Source organism: Cavia porcellus, unplaced genomic scaffold, assembly GCF_034190915.1.
Source record: "Cavia porcellus strain 051 isolate PalLab524CR breed Dunkin Hartley unplaced genomic scaffold, mCavPor4.1 scaffold_6, whole genome shotgun sequence".
NCBI classification, from domain to species: domain Eukaryota; kingdom Metazoa; phylum Chordata; class Mammalia; order Rodentia; family Caviidae; genus Cavia; species Cavia porcellus.
The window spans coordinates 8121330-8147547 of NW_026947489.1; the positions used below are offsets into that span (position 1 = coordinate 8121330).

Sequence of the window (26218 nt, forward strand, 5' to 3'; positions counted from 1 at the left end):
CCACACACCTGTTTGCTACTTGTATTATCTCATTTAGTTCATTTGTAAACATTAGATACTTCCATATTCTAAGTCAGTGGTTTTAAAATGAAGGCAATTTTTGGTCCCTTCCTCTGGGGGACATTTGCTAATAACTGAAGAGTTTTGCTTTATAACTGTAACCTGACGAAGAGTTAAGGAGGTATGCTAAGTGTACTCATCTAGGGAGTTAGGGACTAGAAATGTTGCCATACAGTCCCCAAGCTGTGAGTTCCATCCTGGGAGAACGCTCATCAGTTGAGTATGTCCATAAATCCAATAAAGTAAGTCTCACACACCTCTGATACACTTCCAGACATCCCAGGCCCTGACGATGCGCTGTATTATTGCACACTGTTACACTGTACAGTGAACATACAGCAGTACATTTGTGACAATGTCCACTGTCATGTGAGCTACTTCCACAATTTGCTCGCATCTAAGAATGTCCGCAAAGCAAGGTCTGTTCACATCTGTGCAAGTTCTAATTTGAATGTAAGTTGGGGACTTACTGTACATCAACGGTGGCAAACCTATGGCACATGTGCCACAGCAGACTGTTTGTTATTACTGAAACCCTAAAGGATTGTCATCACTGCTGTATATCCTACAATGCACAGGACAGTCCCTAAAACATACAATTATTACCAAGGATGAGAAACTGCATTCTAAATAACAGGTATACCAGAAAGAATGGCTATCATCGAGATATCAACTGATAATAAATGTTGGAGGGGCTGAGGGGGAAAAGAATCCTTCTCCATGGTTGGTGGAAGTACAGACTGGTGCAACCACTGAAAATTAGTGTGGAGATGCCTCAAAAAACTAGGATTACAGATCCCATTCGACTTAGCTATTACTCTTCTGGGTATCTTCCCAGAAGAATTAAAAACATCAAAGCACAGTGATACAAGCATACCCTTAGAGCAGCAAAGTTTATAACAGTTAAATCCTGGAAACAACCCAAATACCCTCAATTGAGGAATGGATAAAAATTGTGCGTTTTTTAATGCAATGGATTACCCACAGCCATACAGCAGGGTAAACTTGAGACATTTCTAGATAAATGCATGTACCTTAAAACCATACTCAAGTGAAATAAATTTGACACACACATGTAAGTATCACACTGTTTCTCTGTAACTGAGGACCAAAGTGTACAACAGGAATTGTGAAATAGGGAAACTATTCAAAATAAAGCATAACTAGGGATAGGGGAGGAGAAAAGGAAGAGAAAGGGGCAACGATGATAAAAGGAGGATAAATCGAAACAAAGCTTTGCAAGTAAGGAAAAGAAGAGATGTTGAAGGAAGGGGGAGAGTTGGGAAAATAAAAGGAATCAAGATAAATCACACACAGGTCCAAATTCTCTGTGATTCATATGATTTTTATGTGTATTTAAATTGTACTAATAAACAATAAAATTTCTTTTTAAAAATAAAATTACTTCATCATCCAAAAGAATGATTAACACAAATAAAAATCAGAGATTACTAATAGCAAGTGTATCTGCATCAACACAGACAAAAGTAGGTATTTTTTTTTAATATTACTAACAATTATTTAAGTGTATTGCTTAAAATACGTTAGTACAAAAATTGGAAGTTGCCTGTATATACTTATGTATGGGCTTGATAGCTGATAAGCAAATTTTCCTGGCTTGTAAAGGGTTAGCTAGCATTTTATTAAATTAGAATGTCACAAAGACTGGTCCTATTGGGCTCTGCTAAGGAACACAACGTAAGACTGTGTGTTCCTAGATGAATTTAACTAAACTCTCCCTGAGAATAACAAATTCACTTATCACCTGGTTTTAAGTGACTTAGTTTAATAAACAGAATCAGGCTGGGTGTGCTGATGTATGGGTTATACTACCCGCATTCTGACACAGAGGTGGGATGATCACGAGCTCAAGGCAGCCTGAGCCACCTACACAATGAATGGAAGGTCACTCCAAATTATGGAGCATGACACTGCCACAAAAATTCAAAAACAGGACAAAATAAATCAACAAACAAACAGAAAACAATGACAATCACAACAACAAAAGAACTTGAACAAATGCCTGTCTAAGGCCTTAAATTACAGATTTTTCTGGAAGAATCTTACCATCTTTCTTCTTCTGAGCCAATATGGTCACTTCTTCTCCTTTAGGAAGGTCAAGCAAGAAGAGAACAGCTTCTTCTCTTATGATATTTGTGAAATCTACATTGTTAACCTATTAAAATAAGAGATTTCATAAAATTAGTCTTGGTTGTTTAAGAATACAAAAACAGGAAGCTGAATATGGTGATGCATGCCTATAATTCCAGCACTTGGGAGGCTGAGGCAGGAGGACTGCCTTAAGTTTGAGGCATGGCTGGGCTACATAGCAAGACCCTGTCTCAAAACAAAACAAAACAGAAACATTCTTGAGTCTACCTAATTTTGAAAATGTAGATGAAAAGTTTACTTTAGAGAAAGTAACAAGTATTCATCTAAATTAATCAGAAACCAAGAAAAAAAAGTGAAAGTAAAAACTTAGCAAATAATCATAATGAATCCTCTTAAAGTTCATCTGTTGCAAAATCAAACAATTTAGGCCAGAAAGACATAATATTGTGAAATCTCTAGATTTAAAATTTTAAATTCTTAATTCTATAAATATGTAATACAACTCCACCTTTTAGTTGCTAAAAAATCAAAAGGAAAAGGAATGAAAAAAAAGAAGACAGTATGTATTTTGGCATTTTCCTAAGTACCAAAATGAAAACTGTTAACAGTAACCCAGAGCTGTGTAGGAATGCGGTGGGTTTTCTCCAGTCTTCTCTGATGGCGGGAGGGGAGGGAGGGAAGGGAAAAGGAAGTGTCAAGGAGGGGCAGGGATCCCACTGGAGACTGCATTTAATCCAGGTTTCCTTCCTTCTTGCCTTCCTTCCTTTTCTTTCTTTTTAAAATCAGGCTCTCTTGACTTTCATGACTGATGCTTTTTCTTATAGGGTATGATACATACAAGTTAGGACAGTTTACCTCTGTGCCTGATCTAAATCCCACTTGTTTTGCCTGAGCCATATCTGGGGTAAAGAAGGTCCCAGAGGCTGTGTGGACTGCTACAAAGACTACTTCCCTGGAGAAGAATACCTGCTGTTGCTTATTCACAAGCTGTAGCCCATAGCAGTGTCCTGCCATGGTAAATATTTACCTGAACTTTAAAGACTGCCTGGTAGACATCACAGGGATCTAAGACTCATTTCTTGTAAGTTCTATGAACACCAGTGGTTAAAATATCATACTGTGTAGTAACACACAGCATCACAGGAAACCATGGCAAATGCACAAATGAGAAATGGCCAGTCCAGAACAAGCTACATCTGATGGGTACTTAATTGGTTCAAGAGACTCCACGTGGAAAGTCTGTTGTATGTGATGCCTTTTTAAAAGAGATTCACATATTTTCAAACCCACATAATCTGACATACCCTGAGAATTTGATCGCCTTCCTCCAAACCTTCTTTGGCCGCTGGGCTATCTTCTAAAACACCAGCCACGAATATTCCGACATCATTTCCACCAGCTAGCCGCAAACCCACACTATCTCCTTTTCTGAATTTTACCAATTTCATGCTGGGCCTGTTAAAATAGATTATTTCAGCTGAGGCAGTTAACAGACACTTGAAAAGTTATAGCAAACTGCTACAGTGAAAATGAGACTTAAAAAGGAACAAAAAAGGACTATCACTTCTAAAACCTACCAGAGCCCATTAATTCTGGAATAAAATAGAATTAGAATCCAAAATCAGATTTACAGTAATAACATATACGTAAGAACTGCTTCACATAATTAATTTATAAAATTTCCTAATAAAACAATGCCTTCCTAACTCTCAAACAGTCTTAGCAAAGGACATGGTGGCACACGCTTGCAATACCAGCACTGTGGAAGGCAAGGCAGGAGAAGCACAAGTGTGAATCAGGTCTGGGCAGCTGGAGCAAGACCCTGTCTCCAAAACAAAGGGACAGAGCTGGGCTCAGTACAAAGGTCGCGGCTTAAATTCCCTCTACCAAAAACAAAGTGGTAGGTATCCATGTTACTTTTCCAATGACTAAAAGAACTTTCATTTTTTTTCTGCCCCAATTCACACTGTATTGTGTCTGCTGGATAATCGTCTCTGCTGAAAAGTCTCATCTCATATAAGTAAAAATTGAAGCACAAATTAATTAATTTCCCTAATACCAGAGAGTCAAAATCAAGCTGTATGGCTTACTATGACTACATTCAATAGACAGATTTCTAAACTTTGCAGACAGTGGGCTATCGGTAGTCCAGAGCAGCACGCTTACTTTGCTGCCCCTTTGAATTTTAAAAGAAAAATCGCATTTTGTGGATTTGCCCCACATCCAAACTCTGTTCTTTTTGTTAGAGAACAGGGAAGAACAGCACATTTCTATTATCACAGCAGTGTTGAAGCAGTACTCTGCTATTTTTTTTTTTTTATGCAGCACTCTGAAACAAGCACTGATGGATCCTTAGTTGAATAGGTGGACAGAAAGAGACCTTAAATACAAATTATCCTTTATATTTTTCTTCTAGGTTCTCCTTAACTATCTATATTCCAGATCAAAAAGATATGACTGTTTTACTCATACTTACTATTTAAACCTGGTACAGAAAAAGTTTCTTTTTCTTAATTCACTGATAATCAAATTATCAGAAACTAACAGAAAAATAGTTAAAAACTACAAATCAAACAAATAAGTTGAGGGAGAAAAGATTTCTAACCCAAGCTAACCAAGTAGTTAAAAATCATTTTAACTTACAGCACTTATAATCTATTCACTTTTGGTCTGGCTTCCTTTTTTTTTAAACCTCAACTACCACTGGCTGGACACAGCCTATAGTTTAGATCAGATCACGTGCTGCCAAGGCTGACAGTGCCCTTACCCCTCCCTGAAACGATTTACAGAACCAGCTTTATCACCAGTAGTCTGTGTCCTCTGGTGATGCTGGTAACCTACTTTTTCAGTCAACTCAAAAGGATTCTCAGACTCCTCTCCTAAAACTGTATTGAGAACTCTTTTAAACAGTTTTTCAAAGTTCTTAGATCCCAGGTCCTTAGAAATTCTCCTCTATCCCTGATCAATCTATAGAGTCCCTCAGAAAAATCGAAGTGGCTTAGTGCAATCTGCAACCTTTAATAAAATCTGGTTTTCAGAACCACAGTTAGAGGACAGTTTCCGATCCACACCCCATGAAATCACACATCCTGCCTGATGTTTTGTACTTTGACTATCTGCACTGTCTCAACTACTTGCAACTGCAAAATGCAGATCCTTTTTTCTCAAACCTACTCACAGGATTTGAATGAAATATCAAATCCTTCTTGGCTCAGCTGCCAATTGTATGCATATCCTCAAATCCTCTGGCATTTGGGTTCGGGGAGCAGATCTCTGAAATCTTATTAAAATCTTCTAAACTGTAAAAATGTATAAAAATGTTCAAGAAATTCCCAAGGAAGAAAAAATAAGAAGAGTATGATTTCACAGTGTATAAATTATCATCAATTTAATATTAAATACAAAAAATTTTAAACTTGTGCGATACCTACCTATTATGGTTTAGATTTAGATGTTCCCCAAAAGCCTACTGTGCTTTTATATGGGTGGAGGTTTCGGGAGGTGACTGGGTCACGGGTGTAATACTGAGTTAGTCCATTGCAAGGTACAGCTGTGTGATGCTGGGAGGAGAGGTGTGGTGTTAAGAGGTGGCTCACTGTGTGTATGGTCTGGCAGGGTGGGTATTTCCCTCCTCCCTAGACTGTTGCTGCTTCCTGCTGCCTACCCTGCCATGAGTTTGTTCTCTGTCATCTTGCTCTGCCTTGGAGCCAGCTGGCTCAGGACTAAGACTAATCTACAACCTACAAGCCATAATAAACTTTTCCTCCTTTAAATTATGAGTGTTGGGTACCATGCCTCAGCAATAAGGCATCAACTAAGACATCACTTACTTCTGACACTATTTTTCTCTGCTAGCTAGGGGACTGAAGTAACAACTCAAATCTTCCTTAGTACAGAAAATGAGTAAGAAAGCCAAGCATGAGGACACACATCCACAAGCCCAGCAATGGGGAGGCAAAGACAGGAGAGTCACTGTGAGCTCAAAAAAACTTCACAGCAAGACGGAAGGAAGGAAGGAAGGAAGGAAGGAGAAGAAAGAAACCTAGCCCATTTTAGGAAATCTACTAATTTTCTGTTACTAACATCATGTCCCTTTTACCACAGAGGCAACAAAAATTAATTTGATGGTAGAAGTCTGAAATCTGCTTAAAATATTTAGACTTCCAATTCCACCAAGTATAAGACAGAAGGTAATAAAATACGCAGAATATAAAATTTACTTCTCAGTTGCTAACCAGAATCCAGAATAGCTTTTTAAAGGTTCTTTTCTGTTTTTTCCCCTGAGGATTATTTTCCCTCAGGAAACACCTGGCAATTTTGGTGGTCAGAACTAGACATGTGCTGTTGGCATTTACTGACCAGTGATGCTGCTAAACATGTCAAAAGGCATAAGAAAACACCCTGTGATAAACAGTTATCTGCTTCAAAATGTCAACAGTTCTGAAATTGAGAAATACTCGTTTATGAGTAAATGCTAGAGCATTAGAAAGCTTATGGAAATTCCACTAGTGGTACTGAGATTTAGAAATATTTATTTACCTGTTTGTTTGAATAGCTGGTGCTAAGGTATTAGAAAGCCTGTAGAAACCTTAGTTAGAAAGAGTATTTTTGTGATTACTGATCTAAAAACTGTAAAGAAAGTGATGAGAAACAAAACATCCACCAAGTTCTATTTTTCTCTAAGCTCTAAGTGACTCTATCATGAGACCGCTATATAAAAGAAACAACCTAATCATAGTATCATGTGTTGTTTCAGAAAGAATACATACAATATAGTTTGCGATTAAATATTCACTCTAAAGAATGCTTAATAATGGACAAAGACAACAATACAATTTTAACACTGCATTACCGAAGAATTCCATCTTCATGAGTTGAATTAGGTAGGACACCATCAGACGGACTGACAGGTAAATCCACATCTGGTTGTCCAACTTGAGCATACACAGGTTTTGGTTCTAAGAAAAACAAAATTCAAACTGCAGGACTCATTTTATAAAATATAGTATAATAATGTAAGCAATCAATGAGACAACCAAACTAAAAATTTCACAAAAATATATGTATGACTCATTAGCAAAAATAAGTTCAGAGAATCTAATAAGGTTCCTATGTACCACATGTATCAGGGTACAACTTACAGTGATATATCCCAAAGTCTCTGTAACAAATGTGCATGCTACATGGACACCTGTGTTTCCCACAGTTCCAGCTAGTAGGATCTGAAAAATCTGTATTCTCTATGAAGAGTAACAGAAGAAAATAGAAGACTGTCCACACAACCAACATTCCTCACTGGAGTAAAATTCATTGCTAAATATCCACATCCTTGTCACTTACCAAGCAGAGCAAGATTTGAGAGAGGGAACTGAGAGACATTAGAAACAAAATCTCTAAACCTTTCAGGCAATCAATTTTAGAATTTTGCAGAATCCTAGAATAGGTTTTTAAATACAGCTTTATAAATATTTATAGATAAAATTTCCAACAAGATAATTTTCATTTAAAAATTTGTGAAGTCAATCTAATGTTGTTTATTTATTGATCCTGGGAATTAAATCCAAGGCTTGTGCTAGGCAAGCACCCTATTGCTAAGCTACACCCTCACCCATTGATGTTTCTCTTTAATAAACAATGTTGCAGAATAACTTTACTTACTACAGGTAGCTGTTAACTAGATATTTTTCTATTACAAAATAAATACTTTCATGAATGGCTACTGACCATACCAACCTCCTACCTACAAAGAAAATACTGAAAGCCATACACAGAAAAATTCATACATGGGTTAGCAACAGTCCATAAATTCTAACAATTAGTTTCACAACAAATGTTTTTGCAACTTAGAGTATCAGTATGCTTACCTGGAAGAGTAGGTGTTTGTTTCTCATTTCTTTCAACTGTAACTTCTTCTATTGTTTTGGGTGTGTGATCATCTATGTGCTTTACAGGAGTTGAGACAGCCCCAGGCTTAGAAATTCTCTCTTCCTCTCTGCTCCGAAGACTATATAGCATTAAAATAAAAAGAATAAAACTATTCTAAAAATCATTGTAGAAAACAGTACAAGAGAAGGTAAGACAATTTCAAAAACTCTGACAAGGACTTTATTCTCAAAGTTATCAAAATAATATAAGACACTGGCATAAAAAAGGACTCTAAACACAACCTCAACAGTATACTTGGGTCAAGAGCCAACAAATGGCATCACATCAAATTAAAAGCTACTCTATTGCCAAGTGGAAGAAACATCCAACACAGTGAAGACACAACCTACAGAACAGGAAAAAATTTTACCAGGCTCCTTTGACAGAAGCCTAAGATTTGGAATTTTTAAAACCTTATAATAATAATAATAATCATAATCAGACCCCTCTCCAAGTAAAGGGCCAAGTCAATAACAAGACAACTGAAACTGACATACTTCTTAGAAAAAGTACAAATGGCCAATGAATGCATTAAAAATTTTCAACATTCTTAGTCATCAGAGAAATGCAAATTAAAATGATACAGGGATTCTATCTTACTCCAGAAAGAATGTTTTCAACCCTCCCTTCAAAAACCCAAAACAGTAACAAATGCTAGTGAAGCTATGGGAAAATGGGTACAGACTCTGTCAATGGGAGTGTAAAATGGTATAACCACTATGGAAATCAGTAAGAAGATGGCTCAAAGCTAAAAATAGAAACTCACTCAACCCAGCTCTTCTCCCACTCAGTATCTTCCCTAAAGAGCCAAAAACATGATATTGCAGTGAAACATGCATATTTGTATTTATAGCAACACAACTGACAATAGTGAAATCTTAAAATTGACATGTATGTCCAACAGATGACTGGATAAAGAAAATGTGGTACTTAAACACACTGTGGAGTAATACTCCACAATAAAGGAGGCCAAATCTGAGTCATTTGTAGGAAAATAGATGCACTTTAAGAACATAATTTAAGCAAGAGAATCAGGCATAAGCTTACATTTCACAAAATTCTTAAATTAGAAATCTTCAGAATAAATAACTGAAGAAAACAAGGCAACAGGGACATGGATCTTTCACAAATGGGAAGAGGATATGAGGCGTAGAAAAACAAAATAAAAAGAATTAAGATATGTTAATACATGTACCTAATCCCTAAGAATGTAAATACTACAAATCTGCTTTTAAAAAAGAACTGAAAGAAAAGTGCTTGTAAATGAAATCATGAACAGAGGTGGTGCTTACTATAATGTCTGCACAGGTAAAACCTAGAATCAAAATCACAAATGAGTGTGGGTTTTGCAAGTGTTACGGTTGATTCATGTGTCAACCTGAGTAATTTAGAAGTTTAACTAGGAGACTCAGCAGGGAGCTGGGGAAGATTCTGTGAGTGCTACACCTGGCCTGTGTACAATATAAAGGAGGAAGAGAGGTTGCTCTGTCCCCTTTTTGTTCTGGCTGCTTTTGCTGCTGCCTTGAAGTGCTGCCCCAGTGCCACACCACCCTGCCTTGGAGCCAGCTGATTATGAACTGAAACCTCCAGAAACTGTAAGCTGAATAAATCTTTCCTTTTTTCATTGTGGGAATTGGGTATTTTGTCTCAGCACATGAGAAAAGTAGCAAGACGGGGGTTTGTTTGGTTTGTGGTCAGGGGCTTACCCCCACAACCTTGTGCATGTTAATTAAGCAGGCTACCAATGAGTTATGTCTCCAGCTCTGGAAAAGTTTGGTTTGGTTTTTAAACAAAAGAATAAACTGGTAAGATGTTCACTCTGTATCAATAAATTGAAATAAGGCTGTTGGGAAATAATTACAGACTGGTTCTTAGTTTCGTTAATGATTAAAAAAAAAAAAGGCCAAGCTCTATATATGATGCTAATGGATTAAGTTAAGAATATGAACTAGGCATAATGGTGCATACGTGTATTCCCAGCTACCCTGAATGCTGAGACAGAATGATCACTTCAGCCTAGGAATCTGACTCCAGGGTCAGCAGAACAGCAAGACTCCATTTTTACAGAAAGAAAAGAAAGCTGGGTGTAGTGGCGCACTCCCGTAACCCCAGCACTCAGGAGGCTGAGGCAGGAGGATTGTTTTAAGTTCAAGTTTGAGACCAGCCTAGGCCCAAGGCCAGTCTGAACTGCATAGTGAGAGCCTGTCTCAAAAAGAAAAGAAAGGAAAAAAGGAAAAAGAAAGAAAAAAGTAAAGCAGAACAGAGCAGGAACCATGGTTGAAATGAAGCTGGTGAGTCTGATCTATGCCACTTGTTCTAAAATGCAGACTTTCTATAATTGAAGATGAACATTATTAATATTGAAGTTACAATGCACTGGACTGTGCGCACAGACACCAGAAACAAAATATGAAGACATACAACTACAGGATAAACAGTGTGACACCGCTGAGGTATTTAGGGGTCCCTTACTTGCCTACACAGATGTACATTCACGCAATTGAACAGGCAACAGTGGGTGGCCTCAGAGGAAAAGGAAGCAGAATAGCAGCCAAGAGGATTTTTAAATTTATCTCCATGATTTCAATTTTTAAATTATAAAGTTAAAAGATAAAGGATTTTATTGCATAAAGTCTAAAGATTTTTGGTTTTCTTACTGCCTATTATTAGTAGTCTATCAAGACAAAGGTTTTTCATGTTTCCTCCTTAGGTGGTAAAACAATAAAAAATTACTTTTCACAACTTCTATCTTCCTATTTAACATTTCAGTAGGAGTATATTCTACTTTTACAATATATATTTAATGAGCAGTATGTATATAAAAGTCTTATAGGAAAACCAAAGCCTTACATTTCTAACTCAAACAAGAATAAGCTACTTTTAAGTCACAAAAGATCAACATTTTAGCCATTATTTACATAAATGAAATACCAAAATCAGCTAAATATAAAGAAATACAGTGAAGTTTTATATACCTATTGTACTAACCTCCTCTGATTATAAAGGATAATGCAAAACACTACTCAGTATCTTTTTCATCAGAAACTCCAAATGGTATAAATATACGAGATTAAAGACAATTTACATTTTAATGGCTGTACAGATTTTTACTGCTCTGTAACATGCAAAATTTGTACTGTTTTCTCTAAATTTAAAGATAAAATTCCAATACATTTTTTCCTTATACCTAAAAAAAATCCAAAATTCAAGATGTGACATTATCATCTTGGTATCTAACTTATAATCAAATGTGATATTTTAACTCAATTATTATTCGTTATACAGTTAAGGCTATTGTTCTGTATATCACGAAACTCCTGCAAGTAATTTATCTTTGGTTAATTTTGTATACTGAACTATCGCCCTACTGTTCCTTGATACACTGATTATAAACTTAAAAGGAATCAATCAAAGGAAATATTGTAAACTTAATCAAAGGAAATATTATAAACTTAAAAATCAATCAAAGGAAATATTATAAACTTAAAAGGAATCAATCAAAGGAAATATTGTTTTTTTAAAACAATATTTCACATAAATGGAAGTTGTATCACTCCATTAAATTTTTCATTCATTTATATTTGGAAAATTACTGCTCTTTTTCATGCATTTCCATTATCTACCAACAGATGGAAGCATTATTCAATAATTCATGAGGGTATTGAGCATGCTGTTTGACTGAATTATAGTAAGTCATTTATATTTAAAATTTTCCAAAACCCATGTTAAATGAAGTAAAATCAATGAATAAATTTTAATTAACTTAATCTAAAATAGCTGATCTTGTAGCTAATAAATCAAATGAAATAAATTAACTTTTTGTGTACTTAAGTCTTCAAAATCTAATACCTATTTCATAATTAAAATATGACTTGGTTTGGCCTGGGCACATTTCAAATGCTCCAAAGTCAAACATGGCCAGTGATTATGGCTGTAGTGGCAAACTTAAATGGCATGTGTGCCACACCAGGTCCTTGTTATCACTGAAAGCTCTAAAACTTACGTTTGTCATCACTGGAATATGGTACTGAGCAACATAGATTTATGGTAACAGCACTGTATAAAACAAAAGAATATATTTTTCCAAACATTTGAAATTTTCCATTATAAACTAATGTGACCACGAAGTCAGGATAAAATTGAATTTACACACATGGAATTAGTGGCAACTACTATAAGCAACTGGTAAGTCTGTAAAAAGAAATTCAACCCTATTGACTCTAAAAAATATTTAAGCTAAAAACCATACAAAGTGACTCAGAAATCCAGGAAAAGAACAAGGCTGAACTGATGCTCACCAAGACAGACATCTTCACACACTACATTACATTTCTCAGAGACAAAATCAGTTTTACATCATTTCGTTAAACAGTAACATTTAAATAACATCTGCAACACAGAAACATTTATATAAACAAAACTAAATCAAAATAAGAGACTGCACGGAGTTCCCATAATGTTTTTATACAGCCAGCATTTTACTCACATTTCTGAATGTTTTAGGAATTAAAATTCTCACCACCAAATTTGAAAAGAATTTAAAGACTTATTAAGAGAGTGACACAAGGAGTTTTTAAAAAGTATGCTTTGCCCTATCTCAGACAAACTGCAGAGACCCCATCTGAAGTCTGTATTTTTAAAAGCTCCCATGCAATTTGTATACCCATGAGAATACATAAGGGACAAATAAGAAGTAAAATATTCTCAAATAATATAACATAGTTAATTTTTTTTTAAAAAAAGAATCCAAGTCTTTAGAAAGTTTCAATGAAAAAAGTAGGTAACAAAAAGAACTTTCTAAGGTTTAGAATTTGCTTGTAATTAAAGTAAGTAGCCAAAATTTTGAGATTACTTGGTAATTAGCATGATGTCTAGGTATGAGAAATGTGTTTAACTACAGCTGCTCCCATGAATCATTAAAGGTGTTAGTTATATCACCGTGTATGTGTCATGGCAGTAATCCCTTTCTTGATAACATCTTTACTATCTCAGGGAGCTCTTTAGAACTAACATATTAACTTCTAACAATTAAAAATAATCATTAGTTATTATATGCCAGTTTTATATTTGGTATAACATAAAGACCAGGGTTGGTATAAGGGTTTTTTTGAGGGTACTGGGGATCAAAGTCATGACCTTGTGCTTGCCAAGTAGGGGCTTATGCCGCTGAGCTTAACCCCTGAACCATGGTTGGTATAAGTTATAAATCTAAAATTTGAAATTTACAAAGAGTCAGCTTTACAAATGTTTAACAACTACAATGGACACCATTTTAGCAGCTACTTTCATAGGTGTTACTAGTTACTCTCTCGTCTTATTATTTCCCATTAGAGGAAAGCCACACATCTTTGTAAATAAAGTTTGAACAACTGTACCACGATGTATTTTGATAACTTAGAAAGTTCTCTCCTGAGTAAATACAGCTCCTTTCTCTTTTCCTTTGCTGCTTCACCTCCCTAATAGGAATGTGCTTCCTGTGGTTTAGGCCTTCTCACTACGTTTTTCTGTTAGCAATTTTAGTGACTTCTATGGCTTTAGAAAATAGCTTCACACAGATAATTTAGTCCTTAACTGTGTCTCCAGCTATGGATCTGAACCTTCTTAACTTTGTTGGGATGTAATTAACAAATAAAACTGTATACAGTTAAGATGTTCAATGTGATATTCTGATATATGTATAGATTACCAAATAATCAAGCTAATTAGCCTATCTGCCACCTTACCAGTCCCTAATTTTGTGTGCATGATGAGAATATTTAATACCTACTCTCAGTCAAGCAAGATGGCACACGCTTGTAATTCTAACCTTCAGGGGGCTGAGGTAGAAGAATCTTAAGTTGGAGCCCAATCTGGGTATTTTAGCAAGACCATGTCTCAAAATAATAAAAAAAAGGACCAGAGATGCAGCTCAGTGTAAAGGTCCTAGGTTTAATCTCCAGTGTGCGTGTGGAAGGGGATCCCCCAGCTGATCTCAGCACATTTCAAGTACATATTACTGTTAAGTACAGTCGCCACACCACACGTTAATTGTCTGCAACTTACTCATCTTGGAACTGAAACCTGTAACCAACATGTTTCCATTTCTTCCACCCTCAAACCCTTCTACCCTGTTTCTATCGATTCAACTTTTAACATGCAGTATGTGTGCCTTTCTCAGTCTGGCTTATTTTACTTAAATTACTATAAAGTCCTCTAGATTGATCCATGTTGCTGTAAATGGCAGCACTTCCTTCTTTCTCAGGGATTAACAGTAGTCCACCGTGTATGTAAGCACATTTTTTTTTTTCACTTACCCACTGATGTATAGACTGATTTTATACCCTGGATACTGTGAACATTGCTACAATCAGGTTAGTGATTTTATTTCTTTCAGATGTATGCCTAAAGCAGAACTGCTGGACAACATGGTGGCTCTATTTTTAAGTGTTTGAAGAACTGTCATTCTGTTTTCCAAAAGGCAATACCAGTTTACTTCCTAAGAATAATACATAAAGGTTGGGTTTTTTTCCCTCAACCATACCTTCAGCTCTGGAATGACTCATATTTTTTTAAGTGCTCCAAATCTCCATTTCAGACTTTCAAATGCATGACACCAAACAAGATAAATTCAGGTCACATGCTAATCACACACAAGGCCCTTTGGCATATAAACGCCAGCCAGTGTTATTTGTAAAAAGAAAAACAAAGTTCAGCTTAATGTATCAATGGATTTTTACTATAGATAACATTCCCAGGTAGTAGATTCTGGAAGCTTGCTAGTATCTTTTAATGCAATGAGTTGGCAATCTATGGCTATAGGCCACTGGCTTTTATAAATAACATTTACTGGAACACTGCCATGCCATTCATTTCTATGTTGTCTCTAGCTGTTTTTCTCTTGCAAGACAGAGTTGAGTAGTGACAGTATAGACTGTTTGCCTGAAATATTTACTAAGCGGCCCTTTATGAGTGAGTCTGACTACCTTCCATTATTCTAGGTAATAAACAACCTAAAATGAGGAGGGAAAATAGACCTAATCTTGAATAATCAAAAGAAGATCTATCATGTATGATCTAATTTATTTCTGGGCATTTCCAGATACATGTGTTAAGGCAACAACCATTTTATTTCAGACAACAGGGTGCTATTACCTGCCATTGCTGGGCTGCTGCGGAGAGTGCCTGGAATGATCAGAGGGCTCCGAGCGCTGGTCAGGAGACCGGGACCGGCTGCGGCGGGGAGGCCTGTCATGCGAGCGGCCAGAATGATCTGATGCTAGTGACTGAATTTCTGAAATGTCTGTTAAATAAAAGGGCGCTACTTATTTCTCTGTTAAATGATTACAATAAAGCATAAAGTACTCCAATGATATTTATATGAAATAAGCTACTAAGTATAATTTCATATTGAGCGTTAATTTTGTCAGCCAGTAATTGAATCAATAGCAGAGAACTGCTTCCAGACACCCCTATACCTCCACACATCCCAGATTTTAGATGTTAGTCTGGCTCATGGTTAAGTTATTATTTCACTCAAATAAGACAAATCTTCTTAAAGAAACAAATCACCATGCTGGGCATAGTGGCACATGTCTTAAACAGGAGTGAGATCCTGTTTCAAAAAAAAAAAGCAAAGAAAGAAAGAAAAAGTCACCTGGAAAACTCCAAATAGAACTTTACTCACCGTCTCTTTCAGAGGCATTAGCAGAATGGATACTGTCAGAAAGGTCAGGCACGTTCAATAGGGTAGCCCGCTCATCTCTCTGAACTACCATTTTTAACTTGCCTTTAGACCTTTCTATCAACGTTTTTGCATCTGTCAGTGACATATTTTCTGTCACAGTACCATTTATCTGCAACAGAAAAGAAACTGTATGTTGAAAGTAAATGACAAAGTACAAATGTTAACTTATTCTGTTCTATCATCAACAGAAACATCCAAACTACTCCATGCTACGCCTAAGAATCATCAAAATATTCTCTTTATTTTTTAAATCATCAAAATAGTCTGCCTTCCTGAAATCATACAAATATTTATGCTGCTGCTGCTTTCGTTGTCAGAAAAACCCAAATTGGAATCACTTAAACCCTCTTCCAAAGCTGATCATCTTCTATTACTTACAAGCAGACTAAGAAAACAAAAACATTTCAGTTGTATTTGGAGCAGTTATGAAAACCACTTTATGTGTAAGAACAGACACATCCATCTACAAAGTGGCTTCTATTGGTAAACGATCTGTATTTGCAGCAATTAATTCTCTTAGGAGGACCCTGTATCTAACATATCACTGTTGATACAGTAATGGACAGAGACAGTTTAACTCCTTCTACCTTTAACATTCATTTTTAATTCCCTTTGGCAAAAGTGCTTCAAACAAGCAGAGGCTATGTGTTTACTCTAGAACTTATTTTCTACTTCCTCATTAAAATGTAGAAATATTACTATACCTTCAATACAACATCACCTTCTTGAATATTGCCATCTCTTGCAGCCAAACTATCTTGTGAAATTTCCTTTACAAATATATGGCTGGCCAAACGAAGACCATATTCTGAAATAATATATTTAAATGTCTTTAATGTAATATTGTAAGACACTTAACTAGGGTTAAAATATAAGACTAATAATTACTGCATAAAGAGTTTTTAAGTATAATCAATGACATGAAATTCTTTTTGACCATTTTACAAATAATGTATTCCCATTAAATATAAAAGACTCTGCAATGTTAATGTGAAGGAAAAGTGAAAATGTGTGGTTCAAACAGTTGATACCCTTTTTCCTTATTTTGGTGAAGAGGAAAAAGCTCTAAATTACTGTATCATTTCTTTCTGACCACGTACATTAGCTTTTCAGACTGTTTAGAGTACAATCCTAAAACAGTGCACTACTTGAGGTCTAAAAAACTTCAAAAAGTTTGACAATTTTCTTGATGACTGTTATGAAGCCTATTAAATAGTTTTATTCTTCCCACCTCCTACAGCAAAAGTATGTCTGATCCGACATACAAAACACTGGAGAGAGACAGACAATTAGCATACACCACTATCTATGCTGCAATAGCTCACAACTAGCCAGACAGATATAAACAAGAGTTAAAATAGATTTTTACACAGTCAACAAAGGATCTGAGAAAGACAACATTAATTTTATTGCTGGTGAGAGAATGGTCAGAGTTAAGGCAATTATCAGAAGAGTCCAGAGAACTGCTCAGAATCTTGTAACATCTTTAGAAAATGCACTTCATAAAATAACAACCATAACAAAAAGGCCAATAACTGTAATTTTCTATACAGTGTCATCAAGAAAAGCCCTGAGTGGTTCTGTGAGGGTATCTTTCATTGTATTAAAACCTAAGACCAAAACTAAAATCACACACAAAAAACAAAACTAAATACCTAGGACAGAAAACTCAGAACTGTTTTTACTCTGAGGTAAGTCAGCAGACTTGGTACTCAAGAATCTAAAGTTCCATCACAGTTACAGTTTAACACAAGGTAAATATACAAAGAGTGCTCACAAGCTGAACTAGGAATAGGGTGAAAAAAAGCAAATTACTCTTTAGGAGATCTAGGCAAGGATCTAGGCAGTGAACTGTATGTGCTTTGGAAATAGGCATTCCATGACAGAAAAGTATAAAGGGCTACTGAATGAATGTTACACTGATGACCCCCAAAGTATTTATAAATTCTTTTAAAAATATTTATCAACGGAGCTGAGGATTTAGCTCAGCAGCGTAAGCACCTGCCTTGCAAGCAGGCAGTTGTGAGTTCGATCCCTGGCACCAACAACAACAACAAAAAATTTCTCATCCAGTTACCCATCTATTTCTTCAGGTATATAAGAAACATGTGCCAGGAACTATAGCAAAACAGCAAATGAGAGACACTCCTCACCCTCTGGCAACTTAAACAACCCGAAAAAAAGGTGTTAGTTATGATGGCAATGAGAAGTGTAATAACAAGTTCAAACCCTGGAAATATATGGCTGTACCTCTAGCAAGGGTCAGAGAAGGACTCCTCGAGGAAGAGAGCCTAAAATTCAACTAAGAAACACTGAAATCAAACCTGAAGTGCTATGAGGGGTGTGTCCACATGTGTGCATTTGTGTGTGCGTGTGCTAACAGAATGACTTAAAAATGTACCAAGAGTATATATAGGGAAGAAACTGGCAGGTATGAAGAGGTTCGAAGTCTAGTGTGCGGAGTCGGTAATGAGCAGTATCAAGACAGGGACAAGAGAACAATCCAGAGAAACATCACAGGAGAGAAACAACAACAGGGAGCCAGAAATAAGTCATGAGACAGAAGAGCCCCTCAACTGGATGCAGTGGTGCACGCCTATAATCCCAGCACTCAGGAGGCTGAAGCAGGACAACTGCAGCAAGTCTGAGACCATCCTGGGCCTGAACACCATACTGAAACCCTGGCTCAAAAAGAAAGGAAAAGAAACTCCCCTGGAGAGAGAGTGGTTCCCTAGGAAAGAGTAGGAGTAAAAGCAGCAAAAGACACAAGTAGGACAGACAAGAGTGGTATTTAGGAAGTTAGGACACACTAATTAAGCACAAGACGACAAGAGATGTCAACGTTAAGTATCATAGTACCTGTGACTGGCTTGAGACTGAGTCCAGGGCCTTCACAGTGAGTTACAGCTTCAGTTAGTTGTATTTTGAGACAAGGTTTCACAAAGTCACTATGCTGCCAGGCATCCCCTGCCTCAGCCTTCCAGAGGGCTGGGATTACTGGCATGCACCACCATAACTGTCTACAGTATTTTTACTGCTACACCTTTTGAAATGTAGATGATCAGTCACATATACCCACAACAGCAAGAACCAACAGATCCACTGTTTAAAAATCAAGTTTGATGACTGAGAGAAAGGTGCAGGGCTTCAGCTTAAAAGTGTGAGAGATGTCCTACCTGCAGAGAAATGTCCTGTAAGAGTTCCCTTCTTTGCAATCCCTTCATTTAAAAAACAGCCTCCCATGGGGCCAGGGGTATAGCTCAGTGGCACAGTGCCCGCCTGGCAAGCACGAGGTCCTGAGTTCAACTCACAGTATAAAAAAAGAAAAAACAAACAAACAAAAACCAGTGTCCAGCAACAACAAAAAAAGTCTTTCTTCATTGTCACATTAATACTAACCCTAACTGAATTTCAGGTTGGTGAGGGTATGATAGCTCTTTGTAAAATTTGTATGTATTTGGTCTCATCAACAAATCCAAAATCCAAGTACTAAACAATTCATTTGAAGTATAATCTGCTCCCAAAAATGACTTAAGGAAATGGATGATCATTCAAGCCTGCCAAAAGAGATTCTGGCTTACAACTACAGAATATAAATACCAAAACAGATAAACAGAACAAAGGTAGACAAGGTTGTCACTGCACTTTTCACTAAACCGGCCCTAACGCTTTCCCCTGAACACGACGATGGCAGCACCGGTGAAGAATACCTTCATTTTTCCGGGACTTCACCAGTGTGACTCTGGTGGGCTTGGCGGGCTGACTGGAGGTCACAGATCGCCGGTCTGAGCGTGGAGACAAACTCCTCTCTCTACTTGCACTTCTATCCCTTGCCCAACTTTTCTCATTCCTTCTGTTAGCCAGACCACGGCTACTTCTTGGATCATGTACTTCCTCATCATAACTATCTTCTTCGTTATCAGATACTGGTTCAGGATCAGGACGACTTATTGGTAGCTGAACTTTCTTCTTCCTTCGAATGGTCTGCAAAAAAATAAATTTGACTTCTTTTCACACATGCAATCTCAGTCCCTAAGAGAAAGGAACAATGCCTCTCTCTTGTCCAATGTTAATTAAATATCAACCAAAGCAATTTACTTCCATAATGGCTGTTTTCTGGTTAAAAAACAAATTAGGAAAAGTGACTGTAATACATCCTTATTTACGTCATTCAAAAATATATTTCACTGTAACAACTGCAAGCTTGCAGAAAAACTAGTAATGGTTGGTACTGGGAAAAAAGGACAGACACTGTACTCTAGTAAAGATCAAATATCCTGCCCAAACTACAAAACCTATCACAACCTGCAAGCCTTGATTCCTTAATCAAATTTTTAGAATGTATCAATGTTGAGGCCCACAATCACCCTGCCAGCCCTTTAAGAGAGACATTTATCTATCATATTGCAATGTTCAACTTAGGTGTACTTCACCAGCACAAACTACATAATTTCTGGCATAGGTGCAAGTTCTTTCTTATGTCCTGCTCTTCTCAACACTCTTGTGTTTTCCCTGTCCACTCTTTTCATCACCTGCAGTCAAGACTGACATGCACTATCTTTTGATCAAAAGGCTCTGAAATCTGGGACTGCACTGTTTACTCACATGGATGGATATCAAATCTCAATCTGAAGGCATTTCTGGGGTAACACTTGTCTTCTTTATCCACTGGAACTTTTCACTGTCCATCTTCATTTCCAGTTCCTCCCTCCCTCCTGCTCTCAGCCATCAATTCTCTGGTTTCACTTGCCTTCCTCCCAAGCTGGCCTGGGATTCCACGCGGCCGCATTTAAATGCTTTCCTACTATCTATCGTCTGCCATAACCAGCATCGGCCTAGTACTCCTTCACTTTTGGATGGCTGCATTTCTACACCTTGCTGATTAGGTCCTCTATAAATGCACTTTATTTGACAGAATTCCTGATCTTGTTCAGCAGTCCTTTGGTCTACCTCTTGTTATCTTCGAAGAAACTTGTTAACCCAGGAGTTTAAAACTATTTTCTACAGTCTTTTTAGAAACCAGTGACACTTTATTCTCTCATCTGTACCTCAATTTTTTCAAAGTATCTCACTTATTCCGTGCTGTTTTCTTTTTATTTCAAAGAATGAGTGGATACTTCATGGGTCTGAATAAAACCTTTCTATGTGAGCTTATTCTCATCCTTACTCCCAATACCTTGATCAGTTACTAATCTGCATGGTACAACTTGAAGTTCTCTATATTCACCCCAGAACTATTCTGTCTACTCAGCTCCCCATTAGTCTTCTGTCTCTCTCTTGCTACTCACTCACAAATTATCACCTCATCTTATTATGGCTAACTTTCTTCAAGAGGTGATTTAAAACAGCTTTGAAGCTAAAGGACAAAAAGAAGCAAGAGAAGCCAGCATGGAAAAAGGACAAGGAATGTCCTGTAATAAAATGAGAGGGAAGGTTAGTTTCCCCTCCGAGGGCACCCACACCACTGGGCCTTCAAGGTATATTTACTGAAAGCATTTCCGACTCCTTCCTTTTAAGACTCACCTCTTCGATTTCCAACTCCATACTTTGTTAGAAACACTATTACTACTTTAATCTGCCGTGTGTCCCTAGTAATATACAAACAAAAGAAGAGTCATCAAGCACTGCAGGCCTTCCTTGCCATCCCTGTAAGAGAATTACCTCCAAGGCCGTCTATTGTGCCTGAACTACTCTCAACTTTAGGTGATGTGCATTATAGGTACAAGTGTGTATATAAAGCCTACTAAGATTGAAGTTTCTTGTCATATATTCAACTGTACATATAGTAGAATTTCTGTACCCACTAGAGTGTACCTGAAATACAGCCAATCTATTTTATAGTTAACAGTAATAACTCAATATCTTACAGGTTTGACAATAAAGCCTGACACTTTAGGAGTAAACGTATTTTAGGAAAGATGCCCACTTCAAAATGGTTTAGCTGTATTATTCATATGCAAAATAAAACAACACAAAAACACGTATGTAGTATTACAAAATACAGGACAGAAGTTCTTGTAATTGTGGTAAGGTAAAAAGGCTTTTGTAAGCAATATACCAACAGCAGATCCAATAAAAAGTGAAAGTCTAACAGACAGGACAACATAAAAAAGACAAAAGTTTACATAATGAAATAAAATTATATAAAAGCAGCTCCCCAAAATTCCTATAAACAACTTATATATACTCACAAACGCCAAATGAGAAAACAATGTAATGTATATGACAAAAGATCTTAGTAAATAAAACACTTTTACAACACAAATTCAAGGGACATGAGCAGCAAAATAAGAAACATAAAGGGTAATAATACATTGTGAGAAGGTTAAAGCCACTTGTGATTTTAAATGTTTCACTTAAAACACGTAAGTTACCCTGAGTTTGATCCCTCAGTACCAACAACCCTGCTGCCAAAAGTGGTTTCACGGGAATACTTAAGTGTATTTGGCAGATTCAAAAAGTGTTGATGAAAATGAATTTTAACTGTATTACTGATTTTCAAAAAAGGCAACACATATATCAAAAGTCATTCAATAATTCTGGGATAGCTGGGCAGGGTGTTATGTGCCTGTTATCCCAGCACTTGGGAGCCTGAGGCAAAAGGATCATGAGTTTGAGGCCAGCCTAGGCTACAGAGTGACACCTGTCTAAGAACAGAACAGAAAACAAAAGTCATTTAGGCCCCCTGACTCTGAAAAGTCACTGTCAAGAACATAGTCCTAAAAAGTAAACAAGTAGGTATATGACAAACTTTACTTCTACTTTTTTTAATAGCTGTGAAAACTGAATTGAAATGCCCTTCAGTGAGTGAGCTAGGCTACACAACCACCTGGATACATACACTGGAGTGCTCACAAACATCACCACTAGCAAGGTAAAGGCCCCTTCATTTACTCTATAATGTTTTTTAATTTGCTCAGAATTTTAGTAAAAATTTTACATGCTAATTGTAACAAATCTACTCTAGCTGAAATTCATTTTAAATAAAATCAAGCATATTTATAGGAGTTACAGTTTTAGAAACTGTAAAATTTTAATTAATAGAAAGCATTTATTGGACCTAATGCCCAAAGGCCTCTGAGTTTATGGAAAGAATCATACAAAGAAAACACTATAATGTAAGAACACAGAGAAGAGAAAAGCTGGTCATTTGGAAATGGAGGGAAAATCCCCCAAAATCAAATACATAATGATCTTGAGGTTTTTGATGCTCTGATTATGGCTGGAGATAAGGTGTTAAACAAACAAACAAAACAGCTTACAATGAAAGGCCAACTCCAAGCACTAGGCCTTATTCTAACTTTCATTTAGTAACGAAAGACAATATAAATTAAGGACATGATCAAGCTATTTGACAGCAGAAATGAACAGTTGCTCTTTGCTGATTAAAACATTTCTACCCAGGCCTTCTGCAGCTTCTCCTCTTATGAGCAAAAAACACATGTTCAACCCTCTTGAAGCCCTCCTATGCAACTGATGTAAGTTCTGAGCTGTCTTGCATTCCTTCCCTTACATTATGGCCAAATACGGGCTATTTCAAATACTTTCTTGATTTTAGATCTTCTTATTGGGAAACATCTGGAGTATATGAATACAACCTTCTTGGGTGTATTATCAGTGTGAGACAGCTACACTAAACACGTAGTGTGGAAAGATAAAACCACTGAACATTAACAGAGGAATGGAGGACTTCAAAAGTTACAAGTGACATATAAATGAGTACAGTTCACCAACTCAGACACAGGAGTTAAGAACCACATCAGCTAACATGCTCCCCTTGGGATGTGCAGTGAGCTATGTGAAAAACAACAGGAATAATAAGGTGCAGGGTTAACAGCTAAAGAAAGAAACCTAAAGCTTATTCAGCAACTAATTTATATATATAAAAAAAAAACCACTGGCAGCTCATTATAAAAATAAGCAATTTACTTCTATAAGCATTACAATCTTTATTTTAAAATTTGTTCAAAAATGGTATCACTTATTGACAGTGAGTTACCAACAACTTAAAAATAACATTATAGCTGTAAAACTATGATTACAATGAGGCTGTAAAAACAAGTAAAACAGAAGATGTCCATTTCTTGGAACAATGTGGTAAGGTGACACGGGGTCCACTGCAGCATGAGAACTCTCATCTCACCAGCAATGCCCGTGGGGCAGACAAGACCCTGGCATGGTGGTATACATGGCAGGCTCAGGCTGTGGCAACGGCTGCAGGCAGAGCCTCAGGGGTGCCCTTCCAGTCCTCACCATCGCTCCTCGTGTTTCTACAGGGTCCACTGTGGTTCTGAGTGCTGGATGGATGGTTGAAAGGCTCTTCCGATGGACAGACGGCCTCCCACCCGCCTTTTGCTCCTGCTCTGCACACAGAGCGAAGGCTCCCACAGGGGCTTCACCTGTCCTTCAGAGGCCAGGTGGGGCAGCCAGACAAGGAGCTGAATGAGGGAAGTGGCTTGGGTGCTCCTCAATATCAGTACTATCATGCTAAGTAAGCCTTGCAAATCAAATCTGTTCTACACCACATTTGCCAAAGTTTTTTGAGGGGTGGCGGTGGCCAAGTTTACACTTGTGATTAGAGGCCAGTCACTGAAAGTTAACTCTTTTTCCTCACCTAAAAAAATACTTACTTCTAGAAAAATATCAAATAAAATTCTAGTTACATAGTGACACAGGAACCTGAAAGGTGCCCTAAACAACTCTACAAAGAAATTCTTACACTTTCTCCTATTTCACAGTAACAAGCAATTGATGATGTGAATTCCAGATAGTGTAAAATTTCCCCAGTAAACAAATCTTATACCAGAAAATGGCTGTGTATTTCAGACTGATAACCTGCCCGGATGCAGTTTAACTTAAGTACTTAAAAAGAGAACATTAGGCCATCAAGAACCTTCAACCACCACCTCTCCTTTTTTAACTGAGTAGGAAAAAAAAAAAACAAAACTCAGTACTAGAAAAACACATACCAGTATTAGAGGAAATGTTCTTACTTGTGAACAACTAATTTTGGAATTATTGTTTCATTTTTCATTATCTTAAAGAGAAAGGATGAATTCAAACACCAAGGAAATATAATTGGTACTACTAAGGTAACCACAAAGATACTTACTATTTTTGCATTTTTCCCACTTTTTCTTAGTTGCTGAACAGCAAAAGCATGTTCAACATTATCCATTGAAACTCCATTAACCATTGCAACTCGGTCATTTTCCCTAGGGGGAAAAATTCCCAAAATAATATGTTAGAGGAAAAAACATACATGCAAGTTTGTAAAGAATGTTCTAAAAAGTAAAATTTGAATATGGATAGATTAACCTATTTGTCTTTCGAGCAATGATAAAATAATGTCAAACTACTTATTTCAGAGTTTCAAAAAAAAACGTGTGGCAATAAACTATCCACAGGCACTGATTTCTTTCATCGTTTGCACACTGCTTCCCCAAAGAGCTGACCTAGTATAATGACACATGAAATGACCAGTAGTTCAGTTACAGAGCATTCGATGAAACTAAGTCATCTAGCTACAAAAAAGTATTCCCTTGTCAAAAAACAGCCTTTCTGCTTTCAAATTTCTTTTGATCCTTTTGATTAATCTAATTTTTGTCTTCTCTGTCCTGCTAACCTTACTATCACACAATAAGAGCAAAGTCTCCTAAAGTCTAGACTACCTAAAACTGAGTTACAAGTTTTCTTTTTCATTATTTTTACAATTACATTCTACGTAAAGTGATACTTTTCCCTTACTATAAAGTTCACTTCTTACATATGTGTTTGTTTAAGGGAAAATATTAAATATACCATGCTACACTGGGAAAGAAATACAGTGAAATCACTAACAGTGATTGGAGACAACACAGTGTGTGGCAGCCAGCAATCTGAGACGAGAACACTTACTGGAGCTGTCCTTCGGCAGGGCCTCCTTTCAGCACATCTGAAATTACTATGGAGGTTTCCCCACTCTGAAAATGAGGATTATCTCTTCCACCAGAGATGGCAATTCCAAATCCAAATCCAGGAGCCTAAAGTAGTAATCACAATAAACACTGCTATTGAGGATAAAAATAATAGTTACACTATAAGCTACAATCTAAAATAAAGTTCAGCTATAGAAATTACAAACCTACTATATATCTACGATCTATACTTACTTGCTTGTATTGTTATGATTAGAATAATTTTCCTTGTATGAGAATACATGCTCTAATAAATACTGGATATAACAATATTAAAAACTGTCCATTACATAAAAGTCTTTTGAAATTAAAATAGTTTAAATTTTGAACATTGAAATTCTAAATTTATTTTGGATTGTTAGAAGACCATGAGGGACTAACAATGCCTATCATTATCATCGCAAACATTAGCAACTATTTTAGAAAATCAAGTATCAGTTAT

General features: G+C 36.7%; 1 protein-coding gene across 19 annotated transcripts in view; it reads right to left on the reverse strand.

Annotated features, from left to right (window-relative positions):
- Positions 1–26218, reverse strand: part of Tjp1 (tight junction protein 1) — a 319842-nt gene that overhangs the window by 25307 nt on the left and 268317 nt on the right. For all 19 annotated transcript variants that reach the window (XM_063249899.1, XM_063249895.1, XM_063249893.1 and 16 more), the window contains 10 exons: positions 25718–25842; positions 24933–25035; positions 19531–19804; positions 16525–16628; positions 15761–15929; positions 15229–15376; positions 8037–8176; positions 7025–7130; positions 3477–3627; positions 2128–2236 (listed from right to left, as the gene is read on the reverse strand). In XM_063249899.1, coding sequence (XP_063105969.1) covers positions 2128–2236; positions 3477–3627; positions 7025–7130; positions 8037–8176; positions 15229–15376; positions 15761–15929; positions 16525–16628; positions 19531–19804; positions 24933–25035; positions 25718–25842 — 1429 coding nt within the window. The remainder of the gene's footprint in view (positions 1–2127; positions 2237–3476; positions 3628–7024; positions 7131–8036; positions 8177–15228; positions 15377–15760; positions 15930–16524; positions 16629–19530; positions 19805–24932; positions 25036–25717; positions 25843–26218) is intronic.